At 41.6% G+C, this 15,065-nt stretch overlaps 1 protein-coding gene across 2 annotated transcripts in view; it reads left to right on the top strand.

The window, feature by feature from the left end:
* The first annotated feature begins 256 nt into the window (after window positions 1-256).
* Window positions 257-15,065, top strand: part of ccnjl (cyclin J-like) — a 41,837-nt gene continuing 27,028 nt past the window's right edge. Inside the window, exons 1-2 of one of the 2 annotated variants that reach the window (XM_060936267.1) lie at window positions 257-304; window positions 9,394-9,486. In XM_060936267.1, the coding sequence (XP_060792250.1) occupies window positions 9,418-9,486 (69 nt within the window). In that variant the 5' untranslated portion in view covers window positions 257-304; window positions 9,394-9,417. Of the gene's footprint in view, window positions 305-6,366; window positions 6,735-9,393; window positions 9,487-15,065 lie in introns of those variants that run through there. The other variant, XM_060936266.1, reaches the window with a different exon arrangement.

The following is a 15,065-nucleotide window of genomic DNA, read 5'->3' as shown; positions in this document are numbered from 1 at the left end:
AAGCTCACAACAATTGTGATTTTTTGTTTATTCATCTCGAGTTAAATGTCAGTATATTGATCTGTAAGCTTCTAGTACATGATTTCATAGCTTATGAATAAAATTATTTTCATAAATGTCACCTGGACATTTTCATTGAATGTCAGTGTATATGGGACACTTTGGACAGAGGAGGTTTGGGACAGTTTGTATTTCCCATAAATTAATTTCAACCAATCAGATTTTAGACGTCATCAGAAGTTAGATGTTTCCCCTGAGAGTAACCGACTTCCTTTGGAGCCACGAAGCTGAACACTACAGTAAGGTTTGTGTAGTTCAATATTTTTGTCAACCAAAACTTGTATTTTCTACTTCACCTCCACCTCCATTCTATGGTGTAATATCCGCTGGAGAATTCGGGATTTGTTAGAAATTAAAGTATGTACCCAAGAGTTACCATATATAGTATTATTTATTAAACTTAAATTCTGGGGAAAAAACATTTAAGGATTTTTTTTTTCTCAAAATGGCCAGATGGGGAGAGTTGGGACAGTTCATCATGTTACAGGTTTTTTTCTTGTGATTTAGAAATATTAAATTATTTAAAATATTTCTTAAAAATGTGGCCGTGTCCCTGCATGAGGATTAAACTCATTTAATTTCTTCTTGAGAATGGAGCTGTTTTTTCAAGCCACGTTTTGGGTAAACTGACATTTTTCTATTACTGTACTGGCACTGTGTGTTCAAACAGTTCATATGTTATAAGTTTTTATGATAAATAAAAATTAAACATATAGACCAAAGTATTTTATTTTTGTTCCATGTCTCCCAACATACTGTCTCATGTCTCACCACAAAAAAATAACAGAAAAAGTGAAATCTGAAAGCTAGTATATGTGACAAACTGAGAAACTAATGTTGTGGTAAGAGGGTATAGTAAATACTCTCTAATGCAATATGGATGTGACGCTACCTGCAAAGAATTTCACACAATCTACAAAAATTTAAAACTTGTCCCAAGTCTCCCCGCTCTCCCCTATATACACTACCGTTCAAAAGTTTGGGGTCACCCAGACAATTTTGTGTTTTCCATGAAAAGTCACACTTTTATTTACCACCATAAGTTGTAAAATGAATAGAAAATATAGTCAAGACATTTTTCTGGCCATTTTGAGCATTTAATCGACCCCACAAATGTGATGCTCCAGAAACTCAATCTGCTCAAAGGAAGGTCAGTTTTATAGCTTCTCTAAAGAGCTCAACTGTTTTCAGCTGTGCTAACATGATTGTACAAGGGTTTTCTAATCATCCATTAGCCTTCTGAGGCAATGAGCAAACACATTGTACCATTAGAACACTGGAGTGAGAGTTGCTGGAAATGGGCCTCTATACACCTATGGAGATATTGCACCAAAAACCAGACATTTGCAGCTAGAATAGTCATTTAGCACATTAGCAATGGATAGAGTGGATTTCTGATTAGTTTAAAGTGATCTTCATTGAAAAGAACAGTGCTTGTCTTTCAAAAATAAGGACATTTCAAAGTGACCCCAAACTTTTGAACGGTAATAATAATAATAATAATAATAAGTTCAATTTATATAGCGCCTTTCACAAACCCAAGGACGCTTTACAAAAGCATTACCACCAAAAAAAAAAAAAAAACCACTAGGAAGAATAGTGTGAGGTAAAGAGAAAAGTTTTCAAGTTGGCTTTGAAGGAAGAGAGAGTGGAACAGTCACGAAGTGATTGTGGTAACGAGTTCCAAAGTTTAGGAGCAGCAACACTGAATGATCTGCCACCCATAGATGTCAGTTTAAAACATGGAACAGTCAGAAGTCCACAGACAGAAGATCTGAGGAAGCGAGAGGGACAGTACAGATGAATTAGCTCACAGAGATAGGAAGGAGCGAAACCATGAAGAGCTTTATAGGTTAAAAGCAGGATTTTGTATTTGATCCGAGAGATAACTGGCAACCAGTGCAGTTGCTGTAAAAACAGGAGTAATGCGAGCAGTGCGCTTGGTGAGTGTGAGGACTCTTGCTGCTGAGTTTTGGATGTACTGCGGGCGATTGAGCAATGTGGCAGGGAGACCATAAAAGAGAGAATTGCAATAGTCAAGACAAGAAAAAATAAATGCATTGACCAACATATTGGCATCAGTTTCCAAGAGAATAGGGTGGAGACGTGCAATATTGCGGAGGTGAAAGAAAGCATTCTTAGTAATTAGTTTAAGATGAGGTTCAAGATAACTCCAAGGTTTTTTATAACTTGGGAAGGATGAATAGACACATCATCAACATCAATAGTAAAACTGGAGAAATTCTGAACCCGTCTTTTGGTACTTACTAATAGAACCTCCGTTTTGCCAGCATTAAGTTTAAGGCAGTTCTTATGCAACCATTGCTTAAGGTCAGTGATGCAAGTCCTTAGCAGCTGAACAGAGGCTATGGAAGGGGTGATAGTGATGTAGATTTGAATATCATCAGCATAACAATGAAAGTTAAGGCCATGGTTACGAATAATCTGGCCTATAAGAGAAACATCTCATCTCATCTCATCTCATCTCATCATCTCTAGCCGCTTTATCCTTCTACAGGGTCGCAGGCAAGCTGGAGCCTATCCCAGCTGACTATGGGCGAAAGGCGGGGTACACCCTGGACAAGTCGCCAGGTCATCACAGGGCTGACACATAGACACAGACAACCATTCACACTCACATTCACATCTACGGTCAATTTAGAGTCACCAGTTAACCTAACCTGCATGTCTTTGGACTGTGGGGGGAACCGGAGCACCCGGAGGAAACCCACGCGGACACGGGGAGAACATGCAAACTCCGCACAGAAAGGCCCTTGCCGGCCACGGGGCTCGAACCCGGACCTTCTTGCTGTGAGGCGACAGCGCTAACCACTACACCACCGTGGCGCCCTAGGAGAAACATATAAAAAGAAGGGGACCAAGGACAGAACCCTGAGGCACACCTTGAGCAACAGTAGCAGTGGATGATTTATGAACACCAATATAAATAAACTGTTGCCTGTTTGCTAGATATGATTGAAACCAGGATAAAGCTAAGCCAGTAATACCAAAAGAAGATAGTCTGGAAATGAGTCTCTCATGATGTACGGTGTCAAAGGCAGCTGTGAGGTCCAAGAGAACAAGGACATTGAGATGACCAGCATCAGTTGAGAGCAGGAGGTCATTAACAACTCTTAAGAGAGCAGATTCAGTGCTATGGTAGTGTATTAATCAAATAAACCATGCGCTGAGAGGCTCTGATTGAAATTATGGATTCTCTGAGGTGACTGGCATAGTACTATTATGTGAGGGGCACAGCCCTGAAGAAAATAGTACTATGCCAGTCACCGAAGAGAATCCATAATTTCAACCAGAGCCTCTGAGTGTATGGTATATTTAATTTATATCCCTCATCAAAAGTTTCCAAACCAAAAGTGTTAACTACAAAGAATTACAAATAAACCTGAAAAAATATTAGAAGTCTAATTCTGTCTTGCTAGGCATGATTATGATCCGTAGATCTACATACACACAAATGCTCGTGGAGCCACAGATGTGACTCGAGTCGGCCGTATAGCTTAAAATTGTGACGTCAGTTCATGGTATATCCAGGATATACCATGACTGACTCACACCATATCCATTTTTTTTTATTTTTGACATCATAAGATACATTGCTTAATCAATGGTGGAACTATTTTATGTCATGTGAGCCATGCTTGGCCAATTCCTGTACGGGAATTGTTTGATGAGGGATATTTAACAGTTATTCCACAAAATTGAGTCGTACATGAGCTGATAGCCGATGAGGCGCGTTATACCGAGTTGACTATAAGCCATGTACGACGAGATTGAGTGGAATAATTCTAGAGATTTAATCTATCCACATTCACTGGATTTTGAGAAACAGAGCATTTTTATTTATTTATTTATTTATTTATTTATTTTTGCACCTTCAATAAATAAAAACTTTATACAAAACATCCAACAAAATTATTTCTGCTTAGAATGTAAACAAACCGGCGAAATGACAGTAGTGATTTGTGAAAAATGCTATAATAATAATAATAATAATAATAATAATAATAATAATTTTTAAAAAATTAAAAAAGACATTCTTACCATCAAACTTTTATTCCATATTTTCTTGCTTTTTATTATTTTTGGGGGGTTTTGTTTTTGAGTCGAGTTTTTATTTTGTCTTCGGTTGGTTCAGCAACACGCTCCGCCGTTTTGTTTTTCTCTACTCATTTCTGCTTAGAATGTAAACAAACCAGCGAAATGACAGTAGCAATTTGTGAAAAATGCTATAATAATAATAATAATAAGAACAATTTATTATTATTATTATTATTATTATTATTATTATTATTATTATTAAAACATTTTAAAAAAAGACATTCTTACCATCAAACTTTTATTCCATATTTTGTCACTTTTTTTGGGGGGGGGGGTTGTTTTCGAGTCGAGTTTTTATTTTGTCTTCGGTTGGTTCAGCAACACGCCCGGCCATTTTGTTTTTCTCTACTCACGGTATATGAGCTGATATCCTAGTAGTAGAGCAGCCAATCAGAGCGTGCGATTGCTCATATCCAGTGAATGTTGACAGAACAAAAAAAAATAGATATACTGTGTGTATATATAAAGAGCTTTTGATAGATAGATAGATAGATAGATAGATAGATAGATAGATAGATAGATAGATAGATAGATAGATAGATAAAGCACAACTTTATTCATCACACATTTGTAAAATTCCTGTCTGCATTTAACCCATCTGAAGCAGTGAACATATACGTGAGCAATGAGCACACACACATACCCAGAGCAGTGGACAGCCATGCTAACAGCCATACCTGGGGAGCAGTTAGGAGTTAGGTGCCTCACTCAAGAGCGCCTCAGCCCAAGGCCGTTCCATATTAACCTAACAGCATGTCTTCGGACTGTAGGGGAAAAAAAATGGAGCACCCGGAAGAAACCCACGCAGACACGGGGAGAACATACAAACTCCGCACAGAAAGGCCCCCGCTGGCTGCTGGGCTCGAACCCAGAACCTTCTTGCTGTGAGACAACCGTGCTACCTTAGATAGTGCATGTGTGAATAAATTTTGCAGAAAATAAAACTTTTCGAGAGATAAATTTTAAGGTACACGGTGGTGTAGTGGTTAGCACGGTCGCCTCACAGCAAGAAGGTTCCAGGTTTGAACCCAGCAGCTGGCGAGGGCCTTTCTGTGCGGAGTCTGCATGTTCTCTCCGTGTGGGTTTCCTCCGGGTGCTCTGGTTTCCCCCACAGTCCAAAGACATGCAGGTTAGGTTAACTGGTGACTCTAAATTGACTGTAGGTGTGAATGTGAGTGTGAATGGTTGTGTGTCTATGTGTCAGCCCTGTGATGACCTGGCGACTTGTCCAGGGTGTACCCCGCCTCTCATCCATAGTCAGCTGGGATAGGCTCCAGCTTGCCTGCGACCCTGTAGAACAGGATAAAGCGGCTACAGATAATGAGATGAGATGAGATGAGATGAGATGAGATGAGATGAGGTCGCCTCACAGCAAGAAGGTCCAGGTTTGAACCCAGCAGCCGGCGAGGGCCTTTCTGTGCGGAGTTTGCATGTTCTCCCCGTGTCCGCGTGGGTTTGCTCCGGTTTCCCCCACAGTCCAAAGACATGCAGGTTAGGCTAATTGGTGACTCTAAACTGACCGTAGGTGTGAATGTGAGTGTGAATGGTTGTTTGTCTCTATGTGTCAGCCCTGTGATGACCTGGTGACTTGTCCAGGGTGTACCCCGCCTCTCATCCATACTCAGCTGGGATAGGCTCCAGCTTGCCTGCGACCCTGTAGAACAGGATAAAGCGGCTAGAGATGAGATGAGATGAGATGAGGTGAGGTCGCCTCACAGCAAGAAGGTCCAGGTTTGAGCCCAGCAGCCGGCGAGGGCCTTTCTGTGCGGAGTTTGCATGTTCTCCCCGTGTCCGCGTGGGTTTCCTCCGGGTGCTCCGGTTTCCCCCACAGTCCAAAGACATGCAGGTTAGGTTAACTGGTGACTCTAAATTGACCGTAGGTGTGAATGTGAGTGTGAATGGTTGTCTGTGTCTATGTGTCAGCCCTGTGATGACCTGGTGACTTGTCCAGGGTGTACCCCGCCTTTCGCCCGTAGTCAGCTGGGATAGGCTCCAGCTTGCCTGCGACCCTGTAGAACAGGATAAAGCGGCTAGAGATAATGAGATGAGATGAGATCGTGGCTCGTGCACGCGTAATCGGGTGTGCGCGTTCTCGCGCTCCTCCTCCTCCTCTGTTCAGTCCCCTCAGTCTCATCAGGCTGTCCGCTCCGCTCCGCTCCGCTCCGGCCGCTGGGGGAACACCGTACAGGAGGGAGAGAGAGAGAGAGAGAGAAAGCACGCGCGCACATCTTTCTACAAAGAGCCCAAGTTGTCGGAAAGCCGCGCGCGCAGCCCGGAGTGCGCATGAGCGCCTGAAACCGGCTGTTATTTTTGCGCGTGCGGTGTTTGTGTGGTGCGGCTCTGAAACAAAGGGACTCGAGCACGCGCCGTTTCTCCGCTCACCGGGAACAACTGGCTGCGAGGTAAACACTGAGCACGCGCACTGGATTTTCACCCGCTTTTACCGCGTGTTTACTTCCCGTTTGTTTTTTGCCAAGATGTCGGTGAGAAGAGTCGCGTTTTTACATCCTGTAACTGTTTAATTTCAAAGCGCCGACTGTAAAGAGCTACTCGTGGTGAGTGAGTGAGTGTGTGTGTGTGTGAGAGAGAGAGAGTGTGTGTGTGTTTGAGAGAGAGAGAGAGAGAGAGAGAGAGTGTGTGTGTGTGTGTGTGTCCTTTTAATACTGGAATTCACTGCAGTGCTACTTTTAGAGCAACTTGCCCAGTTGTGTTCTGTAAAACTTATGAAGTCCTTGGCTGATGACGTCATGCATTACATAAATGTATATGGGTTTCTTGTTATGACGTAACAACTCTTCTGAGCAGATGCTTGGGGAACTTTTGTGAAGGGGCTGTTTTACAGTCCGAAATTCAAATCGATTCAAACTGGTTCTTGTAGCAGTTTTTAAGTGAAGGACAAGTTAAAGAACAGATTTCAGGTCTTTTTTTTTTGACATATAGATGCACTACCGTTCAAAAGTTTGGGGTCACCCAGGCAATTTTGTGTTTTCCATGAAAAGTCACACTTTTTTTTATTTCCCACCATAAGTTGTAAAAACGAATAGAAAATATAGTCAAGACACTTTTCTGGCCATTTTGAGCATTTAATCGACCCCACAAATGTGATGCTCCAGAAACTCAGGCCCTGTCCACGCGGCAACGGATTCAGGTGAATCCGATACAATTGTTTATCGTTTCGGCCTGGCGTCCACACGGCACCGGCGTTTTGGGTGCCCCAAAACGAAATCTTTTGAGAACGGGTTCCAGAGTGGAAAGATCTGGCAACGTTGCCGTTGCGAAGTCGTCTGGATGAGTAGAACGGATTTGTTTACGATGACGTCACAACCACATGTGCTTCACGCCGGGTAGAAGTGTAACGAACTCGATGCGAGTTGTCAACAAATCCTATAACTTGGTTCATGAAACGCGCTTACAAAATATTTTCACTGTGAATATTTATTGTGTAAAGTGAGAGAGAGAATAGCCCTTAGGGCAGAGTCAATCCCGCCAGCAAAAATAGGGAAAAAAAGGAGCGATCTCACCTCTTCAGATGTTGGTTTAAGTCCTACAATACATTCCTCAAAAAGGGCGTAGAAGAACAAATTAATCCATCAACGTGTAGCATTCAATTTATTCCGGACCATTAAAGACGCCGCCTTCCGCGTAGAATCATACGTCATCCTCGCCGCCATATTGGATGGGTCAAAGCGGAGAATAAAGATGCCTCATTCATGTGCTGCGTTTAACTGTACTAACAGGTTTACCGTCCAAACGAGATCACATGGGATTACCTTTCACAGGTGAGACTGGAAAAATACTTTTCATTGTATTTGGTCATTATAATGTAATTTTACGAACAGATTTTTCTGACTTTGTGGCTAATATGAAGTCTCGCGCATAATAGTTTATGCGCATGCGTCCTTACTACTTCTATTGTTCTGGTGTCTCCGAAGGGACCGTCTTACAGCGCACCTAGAGGTGTGGCATGTGTATTGCATCGTTTTCAGCAAGCGTTGCGTTGCCATATGGACCTGATATTTTACTGATCCGTTGCCCATGTGGACGCGATATTTTTTTTAATAACATCTCGTTGCCGTTGTCGTGTGGATGTAGCCTCAATCTGCTCAAAGGAAGGTCAGTTTTATAGCTTCTCTAAAGAGCTCAACTGTTTTCAGCTGTGCTAACATGATTGTACAAGGGTTTTCTAATCATCCATTAGCCTTCTGAGGCAATGAGCAAACACATTGTACCATTAGAACACTGGAGTGAGAGTTGCTGGAAATGGGCCTCTATACACCTATGGAGATATTGCACCAAAAACCACACATTTGCAGCTAGAATAGTCATTTAGCACATTAGCAATGTATACAGTGGATTTCTGATTAGTTTAAAGTGATCTTCATTGAAAAGAACAGTGCTTTTCTTTCAAAAATAAGGACATTTCAAAGTGACCCCAAACTTTTGAACGGTAGTGTATGTGTATGGTAGTTTTGTGTAATCTGCTATAAGATGGGAGAAACAAATGAAGTGATTCTCGGAGAGGACATTTTTTTTTTTTGACAATTCAGAATCCACTACTTCCATAGTGCTTTTAAATATAAGGCTGTAAGCTTTGTGTTAGTTGTCTCTAATATTTATGTCCCAATATCTTGACCACATTTTAGGATGAAAATAATCATTTTAGATATGTTATTCTTCCTGATATTGAAAAATTAGCTGTCTCGGAGAGGACATTTTTGTGACACAATTACATACTAATTTGATCAAAACAGTCTGAAAACTTACTGGCATTCAACATTAAAACTTAACTATGTTTCCAATGATATGGAACCAAATATTTGTTTTATGGGATAAAGAATGATGTAAGTGCATCCCTTTTGGAGCTACCTGTGGTCAAAAAAAGCACTTTTTCTAAATGACACGAGTAATTTTGCTAAATATGACACATATTGCCATACATTCACCAAAAATAACGTTATCACCAAATTTTTTTTTTTTGCATGGTAAATAGAGCTATCACAGGGCTACAATAAACAACCAAGTTTATTTAGTCAAGCCTTTTGATATTGAAGATAAGTGTTAAATGTGATTTTGAGCTTGCGGACCCTGATTGTAAAACAACCCTGAAGTTTCACAACAAGCAAGTGGAGAAAGGAATTAAAATAAACCTTTTTTTTTCATGTGCGTTAAAGATATTTAAACTTTTTACGTTGCGTTTTGTTTTTAATCCCAAAGCTGAAGGTCTGTCTGGATGGAAAGATGGAATCAGAGGGACAGTGGTGGAAAAGCCAGCTCGCCTCGGATATCCATCAAGCTCTGCGAATTAAGGTGGGTTTTCAGTGTTGCGCTACTTTTGATATGATAACTGCATTGACATCTTTATTAGTATAGGTAGGCGGCACGGTGGTGTAGTGGTTAGCACTGTTGCCTCACAGCAAGAAGGTCCGGGTTCGAGCCCCGTGGCCGGCAAGGGCCTTTCTGTGCGAAGTTTGCATGTTCTCCGGGTGCTCCGGTTTCCCCTACAGTCCAAAGACATGCAAGTTAGGTTAACTGGTGACTCGAGTGCCCCTTTTCCACCAAAGCAGTTCCAGGGCTGGTTCGGGGCCAGTGCTTAGTTTGGAACCGGGTTTTCTGTTTCCACTGACAAAGAACTGGCTCTGGGGCCAGAAAAACCGGTTCCAGGCTAGCACCAGCTCTTTGCTTGGCCAGAGGAAAGAACCGCTTACGTCGGCGGAGTTGTTAAGACCAACAATAATAGCAAGACCGCGAAAGGTTGCCATTTTTAAGCAACGAGAAGCAGCAGCTGTACAAACACGAAGTCATCCATTATTGTTGTTGTTGCTTCTTCTTCTCCATGTTGTTGTTGCTTTGATGTTCGCGCCAAGGTTTATGCAAACGCAGCGACGTAATGACGTGGCTCCCCTTAGCACCCTGAGCTATGGAAAAGCAAACTGGTTCTCAGCTGGCTCGCAAGTCGAACGAGTTGTGAACCAGCCCTGGAACTGATTTGGTGGAAAAGGGGTAGAGCTGGTGCTACCCTGGAACCATTTTTTCTGGCCCAGAGCCAGTTCTTTGTCAGTGGAAATAGAAAACCCGGTTCCAAACTAAGCACTGGCCCCGAACCAGCCCTGAAACTAATTTGGTGGAAAAGGGCTATAAATTGACCGTAGGTGTGAATGTGAGTGTGAATGATTGTCTGTGTCTGTGAGTCAGCCCTGTGATGACCTGGCGACTTGTCCAGGGTGTACCCCGCCTTTCGCCCGTAGTCAGCTGGGATAGGCTCCAGCTTGCCTGCGACCCTGTAGAACAGGATAAAGCGACTAGAGATAATGAGATGAGATTAGTATAGGTAATCGTATGGGGCCGGGTAAAATTAAGGATTATTTTCACGACTGGCGACTCGGGCAATTTCAAAACTTCGAAATCACGAGTGAAATTGATCCTTAACTTTATGAGGAACCATACGATTACTTTGTTTATAATATATAGGGCCATGATAATCATATTGTATTGAAAATGTAAAAAAAGGAAAAGAGGGACTGTTTCGTCCCTAAATGCAACCTAAATTACCTCACAACTGAACTCCATCTCTGCATCCATGGCGATGACTTTGACTTTAAAAGTCTTCGGTTGTTTCTTTTTAAGTCCCAGAATTGACATTTTGAGCTCCTAAAGGTCTAAAAGTAGAAATAAATCAATGAGCAATTCCTAGAATAAACAGCCAACAATGCACAATACATTCAGGTCCATAAGTATTTGGGCAGTGACAGTTGACACACAATATGCCTCCGTACACCACCACAATGGATTTGAAATTTAGCAATCAAGACTTTCAGCTTTAATTGAAGGTGTTTAACAAAAAAAAAATTGCATTAACTGTTTAGGAACTGTAGCTATTTTTTACATAGTTGCTCCATTTTCACAGACTCAAAAGTAATTGGACACAGTAATTGGTGCCTTTATAGCCAGGTGTGGCCCACTTCCTCATTATTTCTTTTTTTTGGGGGGGGGGCTTTTTTCACCTTTATTGGATAGGACAGTGTAGAGACAGGAAATGAGCGGGAGAGAGACAGGGAGGGATCGGGAAATGACCTCGGGTCGGAATCGAACCCAGGTCCCCGGATTTATGGTATGGCGCCTTATCCACCTGAGCCATGACGCCCCCCATTTCCTCATTATTTCCCGACATGTTAGTATAGGTAATCGTATGGGGCCGAGTAAAATTAAGGATTAATTTCACGAGTGATTTGGAAGTTTTGAAAATTGCGACTCGGGCAATTTCAAAACTTCGAAATCACAAGTGAAATTGATCCTTAATTTTATGAGGAACCATACGATTACTTGTTTATAATATATAGGGCCAAATTCATACTTCAGAAGCCATTCAAGTTCACAACATTTGTCATTCACGTTTTCTGGACCAATCAGGGCGCGAGACTATCTTACATGTTTGAATCAGTTTCTAAAGTGTCTTTCATCATGACACGACATGAGGACTTTGAAAGTGGTTTCTAAAATTTTATTGGAACTTCTTTACAAAAGCCATTTTGTTGACAAAATTTGCTAATTTTTGTAACCGTAACCAAGCAACGAACTAGCCAATAGCATTTCAGAAATATGGCCCTGTGTTAAGGCAAAAAGCCCTCCTTGATTGACCAATCAGAATTGAGTAATTTGGCCCTATGTATTATAAAGTCGGTAATCGACATCACATCAACTATTAAACTACTATATAAAACCACCATTATGCAAAACATACAAGTTGTAAAAATACATGTTAAAAACAAACACCACTAAAAATTTAAAAACAGCCCCAGAACTACCATGACCTATTAATCAATTAAGTATTCAAGAGCCTTAACTTTAAATGTCTCTAAAAAACTACTTTCGGGCATGTTTCTTGGCAGACGATTCCAAAGTCTAATGATTCTACGAAAAAAAAAAGAATAAAAATAAACATCCTTAGTAGGCTTGTATTGTTTTGAGCTTAAAATTATGACTTGAATGGTTACTGACTCCAGGACATAAGTAATTACTGACATCAATATCAACCAACCAACCAACCAACCAACCAATCTATTGAACTTTTATTCATCCATTGTCCCATGACTAATTTGACTGGTCAAATTATCAAAACATCACTTAGAAGAAGAAGAAGCCTCTATTTGTGACATGCACACTCAAGCACACAGTGAAATTCATCCTCTGCATTTAACCCATCTGAAGCAGTGAACGCACACGCAGAGCAGTGGGCAGCCATACTACAGCGCCCGGGGAGCAGTTGGGGGTTCGGTACCTTGCTCAAGGGCACTTCAGCCCAAGGCTGCCCCATGTTAACCTAACCGCATGTCCTTGAATTGTGGGGGAAACCGGAGCACCCGGAGGAAACCCACACAGACACAGGGAGAACATGCAAACTCCACACTGAAAGGCCCCTGTCAGCCACTGGGCTCGAACCCAGAACCTTCTTGCTGTGAGGCGACAGTGATAACCACTACACCACCGTGCCGCCTTAAGAGCAATTCCAGCGTTATGGACGTGACACTTGAACTCAAAATGGCAACAAATGACCCAGTGCATGTTTTATTGTCTCCCAGTATTTAAACAGGTGTTGCATATTTTAAGGCTGTACCATACTGGAGAAGTGATAGAACAAGAACAATTCCCATAGTACATCTAGGGCATGCCAGAAAATGCCAATAAAAGATGCGTTATGGATGTGACAGAAAAAGTATCACTTTTCTTGGGTGACTGTACATTTTTATCAAACTCTGTGAAATTGTAAACCTAATGTCGAAATGGAGATATCCATTTGATAGAGGGGTCCAAGGTGAATATTAAAAAATCTTTGTTTAAAATATTTTGTATTTCATGCAGAGTTTCGGAAGGAAAAGTCAGCGTTATGGATGTGACGACATTCCGTTATGGATGTGACGCGTCTGAAATAGACATGGCATATGTTTAGAAAATCAGCGATTTAACCACCATAACCCTTTGAAAAACTCTCTAAATATCAGCTAAAACTATCAAAGTTCTTAAATAATATTTAGGATGGCTATTGTTTTGCTGTTTTGTGGATTTTAGCATACATTTCTGTGGCTTGTGGCAATAATATAGAATTGTACATGATCAAAGTTGATTTTAGCTTGGGTTTTACATTATAAGAAAGAAAGACTGACAGTGACATATTAGGTTGGTTACAAATTGGTTCAACTTATTCACATCTGTAAAATACAGGCCTAGGTGATCTCTCTGGGAGTGGTTTTGATGTATTACATGTTGCTTTATTTTTGCATGGTGAGGTTGACATTTACATGGAATTGCCCTAAACTTATTATCAAAAAATCACTTATAAAAACATCCTCTAAACATGGGATTGTACTCTTAAGGCCAATTTATGCTGACAACGCAGTCCTCGCAGATGGTGTCGCAGGCAGCGTCTGCGTAGCCCCCCCCACCTTCGCAGATGCTCTGCGCGCACCTCCCAAAAATTGTGACCACCGCAGAAGGCTCACAGACAGCGTCGCAGACAAGAGGGCTCTGATTGGTCCACTCTACATCCGCTGTACACGCACTTCCGCTTCCCTACTTTCCCGGTTTGTTTTGTTTTCACGACCGCCATTTTTAAAAACACAAGCGAAGATGGAGCAGCACGAAGAGCGGTTGATCGAGGAATTTTTTTTTCCCCAAAACATTCAAAATACAAACAAATAGAGCACCATATATATACAGATCCAAAAACATCAAAGTAGTAAAACACACACATAGCAATAAAGTAAAAAATATGAACAAGAAAGGGGCTACTTAACTATCTTTTGACATATGTTAATCGAGTAAATCAAAGTCATCCAAAAAGGATAGGAAGTGAGGAAGTACGTACATCTATATGACTCCAGTTCTAGTCATTATAAGTAACCGGAGGATAAACACTCCACTAACCACACCCACCAACTACTCCTAGCGACTTCGCGCCCCCTTGCATTGTGGCGGTGAATAACATCGCACACGCCTATTACTCCCCGCTCAACGATAAATTACAACTGTCTGCGAAAAGCTATCTGCGAAAGCCTTGTCGCAAGAGCATGCAGAGGCCCTTAGGGTCCCGGTTAAAACTGTTTGTCCATTTGGCATTCCCATATCAGTAAGTGTTCTGAGTAGAACCCGCAAAATCATTAACTATCCAAGGATCCTTTGATGTGGTTCCCCCCCCAAGACTGTACTATGATGGGATGGGATGCACTGCATGTTGCAAATATTGTGTTCTAGTTTGGTTTCTTGTCAAGCTGTATGATTGTTCATGTTACCTCGGATTGGTTCGATTCCCATCCAACCTTGAAGCAAAGGTGTGAAATTTTGCACGTCCTGTAGAAAAAGGTTACTGAGTGGGCAGCTCTTCTGATTTACGCATCACTAAATCCCAGCCCCTTTTCTGTTTGTGTCAGCATCGGGAATGTAACAAGTTATACCGTAGCTCTTCGTTCTGAAAAACCTTTTTCTAAAATGTAATGCAGCGCCAAAGATCTACACAGCAAACCGACATCACGTGGAAAGGAAGACCGAAAGAAATGTTCTCTCGTCAGTACAGACGTGTGTACGGGTTCAGTAAAGACTTTAATGCTTAATTTAACAGGCATGTGGATGAATTAGGACATCTGTGGCATATGAGAAGTGTGAGATTTCAGTAGGCCTGTGAGCTCGTCAGCTGGGCTTGTGTTGAAGTTTGCTGCGTGCCAAGAGCAGTGTGAAGGCTAATGTGTGTTTTCTCAGTCTGGCCTGTTGTCCATGAAGTGGACATGTGCGTCGTTGTCTTATTGTCTGGCCTGTTTACGACGGGGCTGTATTTCAGTCCCATATCCGGCTGGGAATGCAAAGTGGAAATGGTCTGTTTGTGTTTGTTTGTACTTGAG

Source organism: Neoarius graeffei, chromosome 12, assembly GCF_027579695.1.
Source record: "Neoarius graeffei isolate fNeoGra1 chromosome 12, fNeoGra1.pri, whole genome shotgun sequence".
NCBI classification, from domain to species: Eukaryota; Metazoa; Chordata; class Actinopteri; order Siluriformes; family Ariidae; genus Neoarius; species Neoarius graeffei.
This window is presented reverse-complemented; position numbering and strand designations above follow the sequence as displayed.